Source organism: Cucumis melo, chromosome 8 (assembly GCF_025177605.1).
Source record: "Cucumis melo cultivar AY chromosome 8, USDA_Cmelo_AY_1.0, whole genome shotgun sequence".
Taxonomy (NCBI): Eukaryota; Viridiplantae; Streptophyta; class Magnoliopsida; order Cucurbitales; family Cucurbitaceae; genus Cucumis; species Cucumis melo.
Genome location: NC_066864.1, coordinates 4,407,407 through 4,429,537, shown reverse-complemented (window position 1 = coordinate 4,429,537; position 22,131 = coordinate 4,407,407). Strand labels below are relative to the sequence as shown.

General features: G+C 30.8%; 1 protein-coding gene across 3 annotated transcripts; it reads right to left on the bottom strand.

The window, feature by feature from the left end:
- Window positions 1-4,109: 4,109 nt before the first annotated feature.
- LOC103484879 (AP2-like ethylene-responsive transcription factor ANT) lies at window positions 4,110-8,252 on the bottom strand. 3 transcript variants are annotated; one of them, XM_008442212.3, is made up of 9 exons: window positions 7,194-8,252; window positions 6,449-7,070; window positions 6,233-6,315; window positions 5,986-5,994; window positions 5,801-5,889; window positions 5,640-5,713; window positions 5,460-5,537; window positions 5,279-5,355; window positions 4,110-4,922 (listed from the first exon to the last, which is right to left on the bottom strand). In XM_008442212.3, exons 1-9 carry the CDS (start codon window positions 7,459-7,461, stop codon window positions 4,309-4,311), a joined length of 1,914 nt encoding a protein of 637 aa, XP_008440434.2. In that variant the 5' UTR covers window positions 7,462-8,252; the 3' UTR covers window positions 4,110-4,308. The 3 variants fall into 3 exon arrangements, with proteins under 3 accessions (XP_008440434.2, XP_008440435.2, XP_050944757.1); XM_008442213.3 differs by having other exon boundaries at window positions 5,487-5,537; window positions 7,194-8,250; XM_051088800.1 differs by lacking the exon at window positions 5,986-5,994 and having other exon boundaries at window positions 5,487-5,537; window positions 7,194-8,250.
- Window positions 8,253-22,131: the final 13,879 nt, after the last annotated feature.

Below are 22,131 nucleotides of genomic sequence, written 5' to 3'. Positions count from 1 at the left end.
AACAATAATAATAGAGGAGAAAGAAAACAAAAACGTCTGACCGGAGACGAACTAGTTGAGGAGAAGACAGTGAAGTAGGGGAAGGACAAGGGCACGTACAATGTAGAATGGCCAAGGTTGTCGACGGGCCCTGACGACAACAATATCCATATATCTCTCCACTCCAACATCAATTAATCTTTTATTTTATTTTTTTTAAGAAAGGAAAATTGGATTTGAGAGACAGTGGGGGCAAATATTGCCGGAGGATGAAGGTTTAAAAATTGAAAGGTGTGACATAAAATATAATTTGTTGACTGTTGTGAGATTTAGGATATTATTCATACATATATACTAATAAATTCCAAAATGGAGTTTGTGGTGTGTAGCCTAGCTCTGGCTTATAATTTCTAAGGAACCCACACCTTTCACTTTCATTTTCACCTTCTTGCTGCACTCCCACACACCCTATCATCGTCTGTGTATGGCTATGGCCCCCTTTCTCTGCACCACACTTTTGGATTTTACACAACAAGATTCCTTTTCCATTTTAACTCCTTTTTTCTTTATTTTATAAATTGTATTAGCTAATACCATTGGAGCTCCCGGTTCATATTATTGACAGATAAGGTCGGAACCATACCCAATCCAAACACGAAACCGCATTAGGCCCAAATTCTTGGTCTAAGCCCACACAAAGTTACAAACCATACGTCTGCTTCTCTAATTGACCTATAATTCTGTTTTAGACCAGAGTTTCAAATCTATATATTATGTATTTCTTTTGTCTTTAACAAAACTTAATTTGTTCTGTTAACTAATTTTATAAGCGATGTGTGTATTTGATCATGGGTGATTCACGTTGCTTATTGTTTTGTTATAATATTATATAAATTTGTCCACCATGTATACTTTTTAGTTTTGTTTCGTTAGAAAAGTTTATCTTCGTGTATTTAAGTCCTTTTAAAATTTATCTGCGTGAGTTGCTATTCAATCAATGTCAATTCCTTGATTTGACTTTTTATAGTTTTAGGTGATTGGAATAACAAATATCTTGATCACTAACGAACCATGTTAGTTTCACATTTTTAATTATAATAAAAATTAGATTGAAATAGAGTTTCAGGCTGCACAAACTTTTTAATTAAGAAGAAGTAGGATGCTGCTTTTCCATCCAAAATGTACATCACATTGCATAGCTACTTTCTCTTATTCATTCCTTTCTTCCTTTTTCTTCTCTTTAAATATATGATAATGGAGTCTGCCTAATTTTGAAATCTTGGTTAAAGGTGACCCATCACAATCATCGTCCTCTCCGGCTCTCTCCTCCTCTCTAGATTTAAGTTACATCCCTATTTAATTTAGGTTGAATTAATTAAAATTTGAAACTAATAATTAAATTTATTAAAACCTTAAATCTCCAAATTTTGTTTAAAATACATCGTGTGACACCTATGATTATTTTGATTAAACTCTTGAATTATAATATGAATTAATTTAAACAATTAATCAGTACTATTTTTAAAAATTATTTATATACCCTTTTTGACACTGTTAAACTTCTTCAACAGCCATTGTGCATTAACAAAATAGACTATTAGAATTCATGCGTGGATGAATTTCATATTTTTATAAACTAACAATAGATGATCTAAAGTTTTCTCGTTATGATATTAAAAAAAAAAAAAAAAAAAAAAAAAAAAAAAAAAAGCCTCGTAACTTTTTTTACACGTTAGAATCATGACTGGGCTTGGGCCACATTTTTGGGCCAGTCTTAAAGCCCAAATAGCATAGCCACTTTTAGAATCATATTTGCCTGTTGCATCATAAATACTTACCCTTCCAGTTTTTTCAATTATATAGTTTCCAAAGTGACTCTATATATAGCACACACCAATTATAGCATCATAATGATTAACACCACCAACTCAAAAATATAAACAACTGGTGGGAGAGGCTTTTAGAGCCCCAAAATTTGATTATTTTGTTATTATAATATGAGTTATAGCAGTAGTTTGTCTTTGGAGTGGAAACTATATTAGTATAGACAATGATAATAAACATTGTAACACACAAAAATAAGAATAACATTATAGTTAAATGTAGGTTTTGATATAGACGAACATATTAACAATTACAATTATAATGACTCACTCTACTAATTTACAAGGGATGCCAACGTTCCAAAATCTTTATTTTAATAATACATTAAAAAGTGGAAGTGTGAATTTAGTAGTTGTTGTAGGTTGATTTTCAAGGATCATATCACTAATTTTCCTCCACCTTTATCATAGATGTAATGATTTTAAGCATCTAATTTAAAAAAGTAGTCAACAACTTAAATTTGTTTCAAAAGTATCATTGTCGATTTTTATTAAATTTATAGATGAAAAGTGTGTTTACGAAGAAATTTATATAAATATATGTGTGTGTGTGTGTGTTAGTTATGAAGTTTGGAGGAGGTTAAAGAAAGTTAATGGTTAAAAGTAAAACAAATTCACCAGGAAATGCAAGGGTATGGTAAAGTTAGAAGGTCCATGTGCAAACTCACGTGTTCTTTTATTCCCATGCGGGCAAGTTTCCAACTTTTAGTCTGTAAAGAGATGTGAATCCAAATCCAAAGAAGCTTTTTCCAACCAAACCAAAACAAAAGAAAATTTATGAACCAAATCCCAAATCACATCCAAAATTCCCATTATATTCTACCATTTACAACTTTTTCTACTCAAACATTACCTTTTTTGTTCCACAAAATGCTCATTTTCTTCCCACTTTCTTTTGGTTTGGTTATTCAACTACAATACAAACACACAACATGATGAGATGTATAAGGGCCTTATTGCACCTAAAAATGACCCTACCTTTTGACTTACAAATCCTTCTGTCCACCCCCATTTCCCATTCCCTTTCTACTTTTATTTTTTTACCACTTACATTCTCCCTTCCCCATCCCCAATGTTTATACATACTCCTTCCTTACGATTTTAGGTCTCAACCTCCACAAGTGTAATTTTTCAATTTACATTCTTTTCCGAATTTCATTCAACCAAATAGTTACTAAACATGAACTTAAATTTTCATACGTCAAGTCATTCATAGATTAATTCTTAAACTTGGATAGAATGTTTTAGATGTCGATTAAAGAAATTGCAATGATGATACTCAAATAGGATTTTGTCGAAGAGTTTAAATTTATGAAAGTTTTAAGGTTTAACTATTACTACAGTAAATTTTACACATTTTTTTTTCAAAACCAATACAATAATGTAAATCAAGAAGAAAAGTTTCGAGTTTAAATGAATATTTTTTTAATTGTTGTTGGATAGGACTATATTTAATGCATTTAGTTCTTTTGTTTCCTCTCTCCAAAAATTGGAAAATTGGAGATCTTTCCATGGAATAAAGAGGAGAAATTATGATCAAAGTAGGAAGTACAAAGGAAAAATGAGTCCCCACGTGTGAAGGTACGTGCACACGATGGGAATTTAGATTTGATCACAATATGACAATAATTCAAATTTAGATTATTAGGATGTGGGATTCTTTTGCTTTAATTCCCAACATCATGATTGAACAGTGAGTGTATAAATGTGGAGAGAAAAGTACTGTATATAGCAATACAATACATTAAAACTTTATTTATCCTTTTTTATTTTTTTGGAAAACAACGCATATTCTTTCTAAATAAAGCAGCAATTTTTTCAGTCTATTATGGGCCAATATGTCTGTAACCAAACACATGTTTAATCCTGGTACGGTTGTTTTAATTTGCTGCACTTGAAAAAAAAATAAAAACAAAATCCTTTTAAATTTTCTCTTTGGATTATGGAAGGAATGTCTGTCACTTTGCAGAAAAGCTAAGATAAAAAAGAGGGAATCAGTAATGATGATGTTATGGATGAAGATTGATAAAGGATTTTTGTTTGCGGTCAAAGGCTTTTAAAAGCAAAAGGCCACACCACACCACAGCTGAGCTGATCCATCGGCCTCTATTTTTCTTTTGCTGGGCCACACCTTCATCCACACTTCATTTTTGTACTTCAGAAAACACCAATAAAGCTGAGACTTCAATTATGATTTCAAAAACAAAAGAAAAGAGAGAGAGAGAGAGAGAGAGAGAGAGAGAAATATAGAGATATGAAGATTGAGAGAGATTCCAATTTGAACTTCAATGGACTATTGTTTAAAATATTCCTCATCATTCAGAACTTTTCTCACAAAAACTTTCATCTGATAAGGATGGTTTTGGGAGTGTTGAAGTTCTTGATCTTTCAACATGGGAAGGCACTATATCAGGAAAATATCAAATGGACCTTTTTTTTCCCTTTCTTAAGTATCAGTCCAGGCAGCAAAAACTGGCAACTGGCTCATACAATTTGCTGCCCTTATCTGCTGGGCAGATGCAATCCAGGAGGTGTTCATATTATTAGCCGAGGTAGCAAACGGCTTAGATGTCGATTGAGGCATTCCGAACACCATCGAAAGGCTTGTCTTGTCTGGACTCTCCTCCCTTGAGCTGCTCAAGCTGCAGCTAGTAACCATTGAAGATGCATTGGAGAAATGAGCTCCCATTCTGGCAGAATCTTCGACTCCAAGTTGTGATCCATCATCGTTTATCGCAGACAACATTCGTGGCTTTGGAATGAGCTGCTGTGAGGACTGATAAAGAGCCATCTTCCAGTCTGATTCACTTTGACTACTACTCTGTGAGGGCAGAGGCATAGCTTCTGAATTGCTGTTGTGTGTAGAAGGGCTTTGTCTAAGTGATTCATTGTCAAACTCTGGCTGTTGCTTTCTCTTAGCTAGATCGCCACTTAGGAGGGTACTGCTTGCAATGATCCGCTCCACATCATACCTTGTGATATCGAAATTAGTAACAGCATTCATTCCTCGAAATTTTATGGCTGCTATGTCATAGGCCTCAGCTGCTTCCTCTTGAGTACCTAACAGTTTCAAGGAGCAAGGGATTACAAAACTTTTCTTCTAGCCAAATATTAAAAATCAAAGTATAAAAAAAGCTGTACTTCTGTATGCATCTGTAAAAGAGCATTTTTGCTCTACCAAGAAAAGAGATGAAACAATTACAAAGCGACTCAAGCACAGCCTTATTATTTTCTGAATAGTTGGTTTTACAAACGTGAGCCCTACCATTCCCAAAGCAAGAAAGAGACTCAATTTCATTCTAGCATATGACTTATTTATGACAGCTTTAACAAGTAAAATGCAGAACACAGGAAACAAAATTCAAACTATTTAATCAAAATATTCACCGAAAAAAAAAGTATCTAAGAGCACTCACTGAATGTCCCAAGATAGAGATCTTTGTTACCAGCAACCCGGCCAATACGAGCCTGCCATCTTCCATGTTGATGATGTCTGCAATATAATACAATTGGGAACAGAGAAACTTCAGAAAGAGATTCACTGAAAAAAGTCACATAAATCCAAAAGCAAAATGATAAAGATCATAAATATATTACAAAGCTTTGAGTTGAGACTTATTAGACCTTGTTACACCTCGGTATATCGAGGCCCCTCTTGAGAACCCACTGCTTCTTCTGAGGATTTGAGTTACAAATTTTAGTTTTTTAGTTTACGTCCATATATGATTGAAGGAATATGCCATAAATAATTAATACACATGGTCAAAATGAGCTTGCCTTCTCAGGTGAGCAACATATTCCTGCCTGCTCATGTTTTTCATTTCCTCTAATTCTTTCTGATAGTTTTCCAACTGCTCAGAACAAGGATTCACTTTGAGTAAAGCATGATAATTATTAAAGAACATTTTAAATTAGATTTAAGAGAAAAGTAGAATTACAGGAAAGTTAATGTGGGTGGAGGGTCCCCAATACTTGAGTGCAGCAAGATCATAAGCTCTAGCGGCTTTTTCTTCCATATCATAACCTCCTAAAAAAACCAGTTTTTGGAACCATTTGATTAATCATTAAACAAGGGGGAAAAAACTTGACCAATAATTACTCAGTCGAGATTCTGGATGCTTACCGAGGTACACTGGACATCATCATTTGAATCCAATGGCGATCCCAACCCCCCAAAAAAAAAAGAAAAAAAAAAAAAGAAAACCAATTGAGTGTGTTATAATTTAAGCAAGAACAAAAAGAAACAACAAAATGTTGATCCATGGAAGAAACAGAAGCACCATTATGTTTTTTTGTTTGTTTTTTGGGTTTCGGGAGGGGGGATTTTTCTTCTTCTTTCTTTCTTTGTTTGTTTTTTTTTTTTCTTTTACCTTGCCTTCCCTTCCTGCTTTGACCTTCTTTCTTGCAACTGTTGTCCCATAAATGTGCTTCATACCTACCCGTCCATCTGTGCCTGAATGACATTATTAAACATTGAATCATGGAATGAACATGAAGAAAAGTAAAACAAAGCAAAATAATAATAATAATAATAATAATAATAATAATAATAAGTGAAGCGAACGAATTTAGAGAAAGAAGAAGACCTTGTAACCCCTCTATATTGTGAGGTTCTCTGTCCGAAGGTATCTAAAGACTTCCTATGAACAATTTGCTTTTGATCAACCTTCTCATGGCCTCTTTTCTTTGTATCCATAGCAGAACAGTCAGTCATAGCAGGTGAGACATGCTGCGTGGCTGTGACACAGCTAGACTGAGAGCTGGGGCTCATAGTCATAGACAAGCTCAATGACTGCAAATCTCCATAAGCCATGGCATTAATAGAACCAGATTCACCACCATTTTCACTCATGCAACTAACCATCTTCTGCTCGAACGAACCATTGTTAGTGGCAGCATAATTTCTAGGAACGGCCCAATTCTTCATACCAGAAATATCACTCTGGGCTACTGCTGGGTGTTGCTGCTGCTGCAGATTGCACCCATCAGGCAGGATTACCTTCGAGTCTTGAAGCATCAGTTCACGGCTTCTCAAGGATGAGAAATGTGCAAAGGATTGGTTGTTGGGCTCGTGCGTTGGGTTTTGATGGCAAAATATGCTGTCTAGACTGAGAGCCATAGCTTCCCTGTCATTACTCTCATAGTGATGGGACCCCATAGTTGCACCACCAAAGAAATCCTCTAGTTTTGGAGTAGTGCTACTCACCACTTCAAACCCAAAAGGGAAACAATAAAACAAAATAAGAAAATGAGATTGATTAAAAAAAAAAAAAGTCAAGCGTCTTATTTTTCTTCTAACTCAAGCAGAGAGTAACAGGAGCATATTCTTACCTTGTGGATGTTGCCTGCTGAGAGCTTCCATGGAACAAATTGAACCATCTGACTTGAGTGGCATGGCAGACAATGGTGAATAAAAGCCACCATGTTCTCCATCAACACCATAGCAAATGCCATAGTTAAACTGAGATGGGGAGTGAAAAAGATTTGCAGGAATTGAAGGGGAGACAGAAGTAGCAGCAGAAGAAGAAAGCTCCATGTTAACGTTAGGGGAGACAGAGAAGCCTAGCCAGTTACAGTTGTTGCCATTAACATTATTCATGGAATTACTTCTACCTTCGGTTCAATCTATCCCTCTTTTCAACACAATGCTCTAAATTTTAGAGCAAAATCTCAATGATTGACCAAAAAAAAAAAACTAATGATTCCAACAAATCCTTACTTCACCCCCACTTTGAAACTGGATATATTTTGTTTGTTTGCTAGTAGCAGAGAGAAACATGTCTAACCTTTCATATAAAAAAAACCAAAAAACCCAAAGTTCAGCAACTCATAGCCTATTAGCCAACACTACCAACAAAAAACCCAGCTCTCTGTTTGAAGAAAGCAAGAGAGGGGGTTTAGATGGAGCAAATAGAATTAGCGTTGGGGGGTCATGGCATGCCTTTGGTATCTATAGGGATTTGTGTGTGAGAAAGACCATCCTTTTGCTTTACCCTACGCTCTCTCTCCACCTACCCTTTTCCTTTTTTACTTCTTTTATGTTCTTGGAGTTAAGGCATGGTTTTGTTGAAGCTTTTATAGATTTATATAAACATGCAAATCCTCTGCATACTAAATACAACAATATAGAAGGGAGGCTGCCTTTCATTACTCTCTGTATAATCTAAGACTTAAAGGGCACCCCACCCCACACCACTTAAGCAAAATGTAAACTTTGAAGCACCCTTTAAAAATTATTGACTAATAGTGGGCTTTGTTGAAGTGGGTTCCACCATATTAATGTGATTAAATGGTCTGATGAAGCCTCTGAAGACCTTGAATTAGATTTACACATACGGAAGACAAACTGTCCCTTTAGTCACTTCATATATTCAGCAGCTTCTGTACTGCATGGACCTACGCATCTCAAAACACCACCCTTGTAGCCAATTGCCAGCTACGCCCACCAAAAAAACAAACAAACATATATATATATATATATATATATATATATATATATATATATATATATATATATATATATATATATATATATATATATATATATAATATATATATATATATATATATATATATATATATAATATATATATAACCTCATCACATACGGCGCCGTTTCTCCCTATCGACTCTACTGCTCATCCTTTGACTTCAAAGCCTTTGTTAATTGGATGGATATGAATCACACTCTTTAGTCTTTAGTTTTTAGGCATTTGCCTTTGCCTTTGCCTTTGCTACTTAATGTAAGCCTTTTTTTTTTTTTTCGCCCCCTCCATTTTGTAGTCTTTTTATTCGGTGCCTGTTTACTGCTTCAGAATTCAGAAGGAGGAAAACAAAAATAAAGTGTAAAAGAAACTCCTTTTTTCAAAATGGCACCTCGTTGAATGCGTTGGATCAGATATCCAGCCATTAGCCACCAACTAAACAACGCTTTTTCATTCCAATTAGGACATGAGAGAATCTTCTTCTTACCCATTGAGCTTTTGGTGGGAATGCGTTTCAAGAATTTTCACCTGTTTTTTTTTTCTCCATCAGAATCAGCGCATGCTCATATAGAAATTGCTTACTCAAACGAAAAGACGACATTTAATATGCAAATCCTATTTTTTGTATAGTCTATAATTTAGAAGCTATACCTTTTTTTTTTATATAATTTTATATACTTTCAACTTTTAACTCAAGAGACGCATAGTTTTTATATTAGAACTTTAATATAAATGCCTCTTATTAATTGAGACGTAGTCTTTATATCTTTACTTTTATTGTATATCATGTGAGAATGAGAATGTAATGACCTTACATTAATTGATGCTTTTTATTTATTTATTTATGACCAATAGGTACATCTCAATCCAAATCTTTTTAATGTATATTCCCCTCTCTTTTCTACCCAAAGTTAACTGAAGGAGGAGAAAATTAACCAAAAGGTAAGAAAGGAAATGGTGAAGAATTATTAAAAGAAAAAGAAAGAAATGTGTTTATGGGATCTTTTGCATTTATCTTGTATCAAACCTCTAAAAGCTGCCAATTCCACTTATTGACAAATAGTACTATTTACCAAATATTGAGAAACTTCAAAGATCTAATTTAGCAAATACTTTGTTCTTGGCTGCATCTAATTATACACAGTGATCTCAATTATTGAGCAAATTAAAAGTGTTCGATTTGGTGGCTACAGGACCGGCAAACATTCACAATTATTCTCCTTCCCCACCATTGTTCTAACATATCTTGAGAGTCGTCGAGTTTTTCTTTTTTTTTTCTTTTTTTTTTTTTTTTCTTCTACTATGCTTCTGTTTTTAATTTGATATTCATTTTACTTTTTAATTTATTATTGCTTTTCTAAAAGAATTTAGTCTATTTACTAGGTTTTTTTTTCCCTTCTTCTTCTTCTTTTTTTCTTTTCAATTTTTATGAATCCTTTTGAAATGCTAGCTAACTTCCAAAAACAAAAAGTAATTCTTGAAAACTATTTTTTTAGCCAGATTTCATTAGTGGTTTTGTCTTCAAATCTCTCTTTTTTAAAAAAGCTTGTTCAATACCTGCCTGTTTCTAAGAAAAGTCAATATAGCATATTTTCAAAACTGTTTTCTATATTTTAAATTTGAACCAAATTTCAAAAAGAAAATTTCAAAATAAAGATATATATATATAAGAATTTGTGTGTGTGTGTGTGTTTTTTAAGGAATATTATTAAATGGTCTTCTGGCTTTCAAAGTGGCTATGATTGTAAAATTGTTAAGGAAAAAGGTCTAATTATCAGTTTATAAAACAAAAGAAATCATTGATGATTAAATATACTAAATCTTTAGAAAATGGAATGGACTAAAAAACAAAATCGGGAAACTCTCTTAAGCATCAGCAAACCAACTTGGAAAAATGAGACTTTAGAGTCCAATTTCTCATGATTACAAATTCCCATTTCTGGGTCCCTTTTCAAGTCTCAATCCCATCCATCTGAAATGATATATATATACACACACACATATAATTCCACCTTATTTTTGCATGTAATTTTGCATGACTTATAAGTTTTTGGAGACAGATTTTCAAGAGGGCATCATTTGGTTTTCTAAAGAAAAGTGGGATTTTTATTTCTCCTTTTTGGAGTATTTGTAACTGAGAAATTATATTAAAGAGAGAAAACCTCTCTTTTTGATTGCAGCAATGATGAGAAACTTCATCATTCCTCTCCTTCCCCACATTAACCCTCAATGACCAATAGCATTCCATTTCCAAAGGAACTTCAAATATAGTGATACATGTCAAATCAATAAGGTTCAAAAAAACTGAAGAAAAATTGGACTCAACTGATCAACGATAAATTTGAAACCCAAAGAAAGAGGTTTAAAGTGCCTCAGCTCAGCAACAAGCAGCCCCCTCCCCCTAAGTTCGATCCTACCCAAAAGGCATCTACTCTACTACTACTACTAAACTACTACTACTACTACTACTCCCTACAAGGCTACAGGACATCAAAATCCATTGTAGAAATGAAGGGGTATTTTTAGCAGAGGTTTAGCTAACAGAATAGCCGTATAGGGCCCTAAAATTCTTTCTCTAAACACAGTGAGAGACTTTGAAATGGTATATTAAATGGTATTCTTGTAAGAGCAGGAAATGCAATCTAAAACAAAATCTAAAGCAAAGATTTACAGAAATGGACAGAGGTCAACAGAAAAAGTAAATTGTGGATAGCAACCGAACTGAGAGCGACCACATAACTGTGTGTGGGTACACTACTGTTTTGCATGGAGATTAAAGTTCTCTGTCCACTTTCCCTTTTTTTAGAGAGAGAGAAAGACAGTATCTTTCTCAAAAACTTAATGGCCTACCTCCATCAAACCAATGCCATCTCCTGCCATTGCCAACCCCATTGCTCTCTTTAAGTTGCTTTACCATTCGGTCCATCTGTCTCTCTGCTAGAATTAAGAAACATGTCATGTCCCATTCAAATTTTAGATTCTTTTCTTTATGGGGCTTTGGTGACTCATAACAAAAGAAATTCTGACCATAAGAAATGAATTACTCAATCACCCAGTTTTGAGGTTTAAGATAAACAAAAGTTTGGGATATACTGTGGAAATATCTTGTGGGCTTTAGCTTAGTACAGTGCTTTTAATACTCCAGTTTTTCCATCATCCAAAAGAAGAAAGAAAAGCCCCTCACAAAGACAAAGCTGTAAAGCAATCTGAAACCCAAACCCAACCCCCACAAATTAAGTTTGATCTTAGTACTTAACAGAGGAATCACTAAAATGCCCTTTCTTTCTTTCTTAGGATCCCTATGTTATCAGACAGATTGAAAACAGAGAAAGTCTCGTTAGAGAGAAGGACTAAAAGAAAGAATTTTTTTTCTTCTTCTAATTTTTAATTAGCTTTGGCGCTTGGTCGAGTTCCTTTAAGGAAGAATCCAAATTCGGACCTCTCCTTGATGAACAAAAGATGTGCCTTTCACATCTATTCTGCTACAATGTACAGGAATTATGAATTAATTTTGTTTCTTTTCTTTTAACTTTGTCTAATTCTAAAGATTAAAACAACAGCACATCAAATGTGACTTTCGGACAAGGGTTTATTTGGTGGCCTTATTTTCCTCCTGGAGTATCAAGGGCTATAAGACGTGGTTTGACTTAGAAAACGTACTGAAGAAAGGGACAGGTACAGATTGCTTTAACACCAATACATGGAATCCAGCTTACACTTTTAATTTTTCTTTGCCTTATATACCTAAAAGGAGGATGTAATCAAAATCTGAGGAATGAAATGTTGTATTTGTTTTGTCTTTTGTGATGAGGGTTCAAATCAAGAAATGGGTAGCGTAATCTTATAGTGTAATACTGAAAAAGGAGATCAGAACATAGTGAGAACATAAAACAAACATTTGGTGTGCATCCCAGCTGTTTGTGTTGCGAGAGCAAGGCTCTGTTTTAGGCTTTGGTTCTTCAGCCTCTCATTTGATCAATCATCAAATCACCGAACGACGAAAGTGGAAAGCTTTAAATTTTGTCATATAGAGAAAGAAGGCCATATCTAATCTATCGAGGTCGCCATCTGTCTCCCGTAGCCATAACTCCTTTGCCCTGTTTTTCGCAAGTTTTGGGGCTTTTTACCCATTTCATTGCTTTTCTAAATGGGAAAAACGTTTAACTTAAAAGGGTGATATAAATAAATCACCAACCAATAATTTTATGGTAAAAAAGTGAACTGTTGATTTCTTTTTTAAATACAACTGAGTGATGTCTCGCAGATTACATGCAACTATATTGTATTACTTTCTACCCATTTTTTTATTTATTAGATCAATTCGTGATAATTCGTAGAGTAATTCGTATTAATTTTTACTTAAAAATAAAAGTCAAGTAAAATTGAAATTTAGATCGAAAGTAATTTAAGTCAAATCTATTTTTACATTTGCCACTCGAAATCAACTTAATATAGCAAATCTTTTGTCATTAAAAATTGATACGATATTTGAATTTCTTCTCCCAACTTATTGTCCTAAAGAAAACGTAAAGTATTAAAGTTAAGCATGGGACGGATAATTTTAAATAAACATGGAGTATAATTAATTATTGTTAGTTCTCAAAATTATATAAAGAAAAAGAATCAAATTTTTAAAAATGAAAACAACGATAATACGCTGGCACTTTATTGAAAATGTTAGTAAGTCAAGTAGTTGATGGGAAAGTAAGAAGAAAAGATAGTGAAGCTTTCCGTTATATGTGAAAATGAAAATGGTGGCAAGGCATTAAAGTGGACTAATTTGAGGACTAGTAATTGTAAGTTTTTGTATATGAAGTTGGAATAGATTACAAATTTGTAAGTCATAAAGTTAAGTAGTCTATCTAATAAGTAGCAATTAAGAATGACCCCTATTAAAATTATGGAACAATAGGTCACATCACAACCCTTTAGATGGACTGCAATATCAATTCAAGGTTACTCAACTGTCATCAATTATAGAAAAGGAAATGCCTCCATCAAGTCTTAATGTTCAAATGGTACTTATTAGCTCCGTTGTTGTTGTACCGTGGTTATGTGATTTCTTTTTACTATAAAAGAACGTGTCATACAATAATTGAGATTAACTTGTATCACACATCATGTTTCGATCCAACCTAAATGTCTTTGTATTAGATTAAAAACAATAAAAGAAAACTAGATTCATGTCTTAAACTTTGGATGTCGTATTAATTAAGACCACTAACTAATAATTATATCAATTTATACATTTTATTAAGGTTAGTTTGGATGACCATGTGTGCAACATATAATTGCGTCAATTAAACTTTCATAAATGAATTTAATTCTAATTCAAATAAGATTTTTCTTTAGAAAAATTTCTATGCAATGACTATAATTGTACATAATGTTACTCTGATGATATCTGATGCATTTGGTAATTTTTCAAAGATAAAATCAATAAAAGAATTTTATTAATTTACTTATGACAATTTAAGAGTTGAATTGAAATAATTACAAGTTTTGTTGAACAACTTTTGAAGGAAAATGCAACCCAGACGTGGATGGATAGACTTTAATAAATTATAAACCATCTAGTATGGTTTTAATTGATTCAACTTAGAGTTGTGAGGTATAAATTAATATTCTTACCGTGAATAAGAGATTTCAACATTTTGTTAATTTTTATTTATAGTAAGCAAAATAATATAGCTAAATAGAAAAGTAGCAAAAACCGGCCCTAAAATATAATATAAATGTAGTTGTAATTATATCTTCATGTTTTTTTATAATACTAACCTTAAACTCTAAACCCTAAACTCTAAACCCTAAACTTATCAAAATGTTAAAATTGAATCCTGAAATTTATAATAACGGTAAAAATTAGACCCATAAATAATAAAATTTAAAAATTTCAAACTTATATATAATCGGTCAAATTAATATAATTATATGAGTTTGATGATCCAATTTTAAAACTTGAATAAAATTGACTAGTACATTCTTAGTTTTAATGTTTAATAATGTAATTGCAACTATTATTATAATATAGTTTAGAGGTGGTTTCTGCAATTTGTACAAAAAAAACGAATGTGAAAGAATCGTTGAACAATTTTGTAAGAGAGGATTGTTGACATATTCCTAAAATTATAAAATTATAGCTTCTAGTATTAGTTAGATTGTAGAATTGCATAGAGTTGCAAATATGGTAAAAATTCAAAATAATTAAATAAACAGTAACATTTTTAAAATTTACAAATATAACAAAATATTACTATTTACGAAACACTATCAGCCCATTCCATATTGTTGCAAATTAACTGAGGTCTTTGTTAATGGCATGTGTTCCATGATAACGTGAACAGTGTAACCACGGTTCACAGTTTTTGACTGTGTTGGAAAAACAGTAAACTGAGATTGGGTCTATATAAAAGTGATTTCTGACCCAACACGAAAAGCACCTCGTACCACTGAACCGCAGGCTTGGAGTACAGCCCATGACAAATTGACCATAAATCACGATGGGCCTTACCAAAGCCCATAATTTAAGCTGGCTTATCGACTACCGAGCCGGGTTCAACTGGGCTTTGAACAAAGGGATATCTGTGGAGGCAGGCCCAGTTATAATCAAATCACTTAACTCGCCCCAGCCCATCTCGAACCTAAGAGCCGAGGGCTGAGGGCAAGCGCATCAATCCCTTTCTTAAAGGTCGCTCTCGAGGCCTCGATGTGAAGTAGGTTTGACCGAGAATAATAAAAGAAAAAGAAAGTACTTAAAATGAAGCTGAAGACAGATCCATCGCTTTTAGGAACCCTAATTCTTCTTTAAGACAAGTGGATGAAAAAAATATACCTTTTGAAATCATAAGGTCACGTGGCCTCTCTCCCATTTTATTATTATTATTATTATTATTATTATTATTATTATTATTATTATTATTATTATTATTATTATTATTATTATTATTTGGGTAAACAAAAAATAATTTCATTTTAACAAAAAAAAAACAGAAAATTTACTCAAGATACCTCACCAAGTAAATTCGTGGATATGTGATATATAAGTTGTTAACTCTACAAATATTAGTGATTTTGTTTCCATATGATTAAATTGGGTATACATTTACCTCTTAGCTTTTGAAATTTATCGTTATATAGTTACTAGATTCCCCGGTAAAATATATGTTCCATAATTAATCTTTCTATTTACAATAGAAAGCATAGGACATATTTTTTATGACCAATATATTATAACTTATAAAGTACACTCTCATTTGTAACGTGTTCACAAATATGAGTTTAAATCCTACTCTATGGGTCTATGTTTTGACATTGAATAAGGGGATTCAACCACCAAATTACAAGCACATATAAGAAATTATAAAAGATATATTTAAAATATTTATTAAAGTTATACATCATGCATATCCCATAAAAGATATCATATCAAATAACCTAATAATAGAGTTCAACAATACATGACAAATTTTATGAATTTGTATTATGTGTTAGGATATAAAATATATATTCTTTCAAGCCCTAGATCTACATTTCACAAATTAACAAATATTTGACATCTCCAAAAAGTAGCAATTAGAATATCTCATGCATAGTTTATATGTTCTAAAGTTTTTTTTTAAAGTAAGTTCATATATACATTATGACACATGAGCTATAGTCAAATAAAGTGGACTAAACATTGACCAATATTTAACATACTTGTCACCATGTTAATAAAATCATCTAATTCCGTTCATCTTTTATACGTCTCATATCTAATCAAATATAAAAAAAAAAATTAAAGAAATAATAAGAGTTATCACGTGCATCCAAATATTTTTAATAATATTTGGAATACATTTATCTTTACGGATCATATTTTAGTTAAAAAAACGAACACTTTTTTAAAAAAATTATCATTCGACAAGCTATAATTAAACAATTGGGTACAATCTAAAATGATGATAGTATAACTTTAGTTTTTAACACATATTTGAATTTTGTTCTTTTCAGAACATGTTACCCATTAAAGATTTTAATAATTAATATATAATAGTAATATATTTTAAAACATTAATGGTGGATATTCATATACTAGACCTCATTCATATTAGTACATACGATTTTAAATTGGAGGATATAATCAATTTTAAATTGGAGGATATAAGCAACATTAAATAGGGCATAAGCAACAATAATGATAATAAATTAGTAAGTTTATTTTGCACTCATACATGATAGTTGCACTAAAACATGGAAGCATGTGTCGCCATATCAATGAGTTAGTTTTTCGATTTTAATTTGTATAGAAAACTCTTCTCCTATCAAACAAATTTATCATTTGTGTCACATGAAAGTCAAATGCATTTTATCTGATATGAATTTTGACATCAACATAATAACTTAGTTACCCATCAACCATTCAACTTTACAATTATCTTTTAATAAACAAATGTATATAAAAATTTGAATATAATTTAGTGTTGTATTAATTATTATTTTCAAAATCGATGGTTTAATTCTCCATTATTTTTATATAAAAACAATATGCATAACTACATGATTCGCAATTGAATTATATTTTCTTAAGATTGAAACCTAGAGAAAGAATGAAAAAACGTCAAGAAAAATTCGACAAATTAATATATAAGATCGAGAGCATAAGCCAAGGAACGTGGTTCAAAATTCATATATACGTGGACAAGGACCATATAAAAAGAATTAGTGAGAGAGAGAGAGAGATCTTTAATTAGGTGTGTTGAAAAGAAATTAAAAGAAGAGAAGCATATAAGAAGAGGATATGGAAATGGAAGAAGTGAATAGAGTTAGAACAAAGTAAGGTTTAGTTGAATTGACCATACATTGTGGCTTTAGAGGTTGTAGGTTTTATGATCCACATTAATACACAAACTAACTTTAATGCTCTCTCTTTTGGATTATACGATCATTAATGCTCCATTATTATGATCAATTCTTATAAATTTTGCACTCCCCCCCCCCCCCCCCCCCCTCCATTCATTTTTAATACTCACCACTACTTTTTATTATTATTATGGTCGTCCTCAAAATAAATCCATTTTCCAATTTTTTTTTACGTTATTAATATATATGTTGATTCGATTATATGATAAAATTTACATGTTTTTCACTAATTACATTAAACTTTTCTATTTAAGAAAGATCATGTTATATTTAATTTTAATTTTATGATTTTGTCGTATTAAAACTTGATTTCACCTCCATTATTTAAGACACATGTACTTTTTCTCTTTCAATCATTATATATATATATTCTCATACTTAGTCACTTGAATTACGATATTAGGATTTTTTTATTTTATTATTATTTTTTTATAATTTTAAGTTTTGATGGTTGTTCTATCTTAATTTTTTGATTGGGGATTTTTCCCATTCATTTGTTAAAGTTTTGATTTTTAAATAATTATATTGACTAACAATTTTTTAAGAATAATAATTAAGTTTATAACAATATTCTAAAAATAACTGCAAATATAACAATATCGATGGTCTATCGTTACTATCGTTAATAGACTTTTTTTTTGATACATTTGATTATATTTATAAATTTTTAAAAATTATTGCTATATATTTATTTATTTATATTTTGAATTTAATTACTATTAAATATTTCTTATTTTTATTGAGGTGGGTGAATTTTGGGAATTGTTTTTTTTTTTTTTTTTTTTGGTTTTGCTTAATTGAAATCATAACATGTTTTGGAAATATATATAATTTTCTCTCTTTTTTTCTTCTCAATAATTTTTTTAACTCTCTCCATTTTTCTTAGTTTTAACTTCTTTTTCTTCTAATTTGTTTACATCCTGCTAACAATTTTCTTACAATCAAGTTTTTGTTTTCATTCTTTAAGTTTTAAAGTTATTTTACACAATTTCTTTTTGTCATTTTTTCCCCAAAATTTGTTACATCTCCACAATTTTATTTCTTCATCTATGAATTTTCATTGTCTCTAACATTTTTTTCTTCTTTGAATTTTCTGTAGCAACTCTCAATTTTCTCATTGTATTATTTTATATATCTCTAACTTCTTCAAACGTACGCATAATTTTAAACATGTTAATATTTGATTCTACACTATTACAAACAATTTAAATTTAGTTGAAATTATTTTAGTTATTTGATAATTCTAACCATCTTTGAAAGTAAATATTAATCATCTATTAATACTTTAATAAATCAAAATCATTTATACAAGTATGAAACTAAATATTGTTTAGAATCTCACATCGAAAAAAAATTTTAAAAACCCTACATTTCTTATAAAAAATATAAACACCTTCTCATAATACTAATGGATTTTAAGGTATAATCTCATACTATTTGATAAATATTAATATGTAAAATAACTAAAAATATATTTAAAAAAAAAAAAAAAAAAAAAACATCTTATAGAACTCATTACTTCAACACTCCCAAACATCCTCCTCACTAAATGAAGGCAGGTGGAAGTTAGATGGAAGAATCTATCCAACATATGAAATTGAAGTTAAAATTTAAAACCTTTTTTTTTTCTTTTCCTCGTGGAAAAAAAAAGAAGTAATATTGAAAAATTATTGGTTTTAGGAAGTAAAGAGAGAAAAAAAGGGGTGCATTGGATTCTAGTACATCCACCATTGAGTGAGCTTCTTTTGGCTCATCATAATTACACCCAATGCGCACCCTCACCTCAACCATTATGCACAAATCACAATGCCAATGCCCTTCTTCTCTTTCTCTTAATAATTTTCGTAAAAGCCTATGCTATATATATATATATTTAGCCTTTTAATGGTAAATATTATTTCAACCATACCTAGGCCTCACAATTCAAGTAAACTTAAAAGAATAACAATGATGATAATAATAATAATATCTTTCAAATATATACGTTTGTCTTTAACCCAACTCACTCATTCAATAATTAAGAGATCGATAATATATATTCCTAAGTAAGCTGAAAATGTTGGAATCCTTACAATGTATTTATAGTTCTATTATTTATATCCTCAAAATAAAATTAGATCTATTTCCCTACCCCCTACCTCTAATTTGTATAATGTTAACCTCTTTTATTCTCTTTTCTGCCAAGGTCAATGGGGTTTGTCAAAAAGCTACCATGTTCTAAGTAATCTTTTATTGGAATTAGTATATCTTCCAAATAAATGTTAGATTTTGCATTATTTTAAATTTATTGTCCAAATCTATGACTATTAATTATTATTGAATTATAAGATTGATATCGAGTCAGTGATATCTATTTCTTTTCATGTTTGAGATTCTTTTCCAATCGAGTGAGAAATCTTGTATTTGGACAAAAATTGAAAGAAGGTAATGCAAAAAATGACCCAAGTAAGTCAAAGTTAAAAGAGATTTTGAAATTTATTTTATTTTGATGGTTAATTAATTAAATTACTTCGTATGACATTTTAATTTGTTTTATTATTTAAAAGGTTTAAGATTTTTTTTTTCAAGAGAAATAAACATGTAGATGAGATTTAGGTGAAAACTTTCCTTTAAACGCAATAAAATTGATTTTTGAAATGAAAAAAATTAACTGAGTTTTCCTAAAGGGTTGAGTGGAAAATAATTATCCATGGACCCAATCTCCAAAAGTTCAGCATGAGGATTCTCAAACTAATCCCTTACATGGAGAATTTTGTGGGAATGGATATAATGGAAATTGAAGGCTACTCATCTTTCTTCCTGTCCTAATTGAACCATCTAATTCAAATATAACTTATTATTGATTAAGATATATGACTAAAAGAAAAAATGACATACACATTTTACAATAAAATGAAAATATTGGCAATACTTTATTCATCTCCATCAATATTTCCTCTGAATAGATTCTAAGTATAGGTGTATTATAAAATATTTTCAATAGTTTTATTATTTACAATTATATATATTTTTTAATTTATAGACATTACTATATTATCGATGATGAATTCTAAAACTTTACTATAGTTTATAAATATCTCGATTAATTTTGTTAGATTTGTAAACAATCTTTTAAAATACATCTTAAATTTCTATCTTTCTTGTTAAAAAGAACATCAACAATTAATCGGGAATTCCTACCATTGAAAGGCCAGGGGCTGGGGCAAGATGAACAGTGGTCGTCAATTTGTTCTTTTTTTTTTTTTTTTTCTTTTTCCTTTTGCATACAACAGGAAATTTTGATGGCATTACAGAATGAACTTCTAAATCATTAATATATATTATATATTAGTTGAGTTATGTTTAATTTTGGTAATTTTGCATAGTTGTTATGAATGATCAAAGAGTTTCCAAACATATTATTTTTAGAAAATGGAAAGATTTTTTTTTAGTTCAACATGGGGAGAAAGAAAGGACGGTCTCTAAGCCAAACACCAAATATGTTGGTTTCCTCATGTGTTACACGTCAGAATGTGAGCAATGAAATTTTAATTTACGGACAAAACAAGAAGCTTAAGACAATGTTTTTGTTGATGAAAAACTCGAATACCATCAACAAAGACTTGGAATATTTTGTCGTTGAAACAATTTCCAATCTTTAAATCTGCTGTAGAACAACCTTATCGGTACAATACTAGTAAATTTTAAAGCTTTTTGCATGAAATTCATAGGTCTGCCATCAAAATTCTGAACAATGCCTCGTAAGCCCATCGCTCCAATGATGAAGAAGCATCAAATTTAAGCTTATCATGAATTACACCCTTTGGAGGCTTCTAGCGGTTGATGCAAACATAATCAATAATAATAAAAAAAAAGAGAGCATTTAGGGTCTTGACAAATTCGATCTTCTTTGACCTAGTTCTTTGTAATTAGAGAACTCCTAAGCTCATTGGATAGGGTTAAACACTGCATCTTCTGAGGTCATATGAAATACAATTGAGTTGGTACTGGTTCTACATGACAACAACAATCAATGCAAAAATCTACTTTTCCATTTGACTTAGAGCCTTTGAAACCCTACATATATATATATATATATATATATATATATATATATATATATATATATATACACACACACATATACACATATATAAAAGAAGCAAATTAAAATTAGCATATTTTGGTTCATATATGATAGCACATGGAACCACGCCTTCCACAAAAATAAAGAGCATCACATTTTATTTTATGAATAATAGATATTCATTTTTACTAGCTTGGTTTTTCTTATATTTCAAAATTACAAGTAAATGATATAATATTAAATTTATTTTCATCTTATCTTTTAAGTTAATTGGTAATTCAAGATAAAATTGAAATAAATGGTGTAAGAATAGATTCAAATTCTTACAATGTTATTACATTTCTCGAATTAAAATATTTATTCCCATTTGCTTGACTTCTCTATTCTCTTTATCAAATATGAAATATGGTTATGTTCATAGTAGCTCAAATTATGTTTTGTATCTTTTTTTTCTTTGGGTCAAAATAACGTTTTTGCATTTAAATGTCTATTTGGACTGCTATAAATAGATGGCTATGTCAAAGGAGTGCACATGTCCTAAATTTAATATACCACCAACTACTCACCACAAAATAAATTATTTACATTTATCTCATTTACAAAAAAAAAAAAAAAAAAAAAAAAACTAATCACTCTATATATTTGTGATTCGGCGCCATATTAGATTTTTTTTAAAGAAAAAATCAAATGATTGTACTTCTTTTTACATGATTTGTGTCCTTCATAATTAATATGTAGTGCAATTATATTAGCTCTCTATCTCTCTATCTCTCTCTCTCTCTCTCTCTCTCTCTCTATATATATATATATATATATA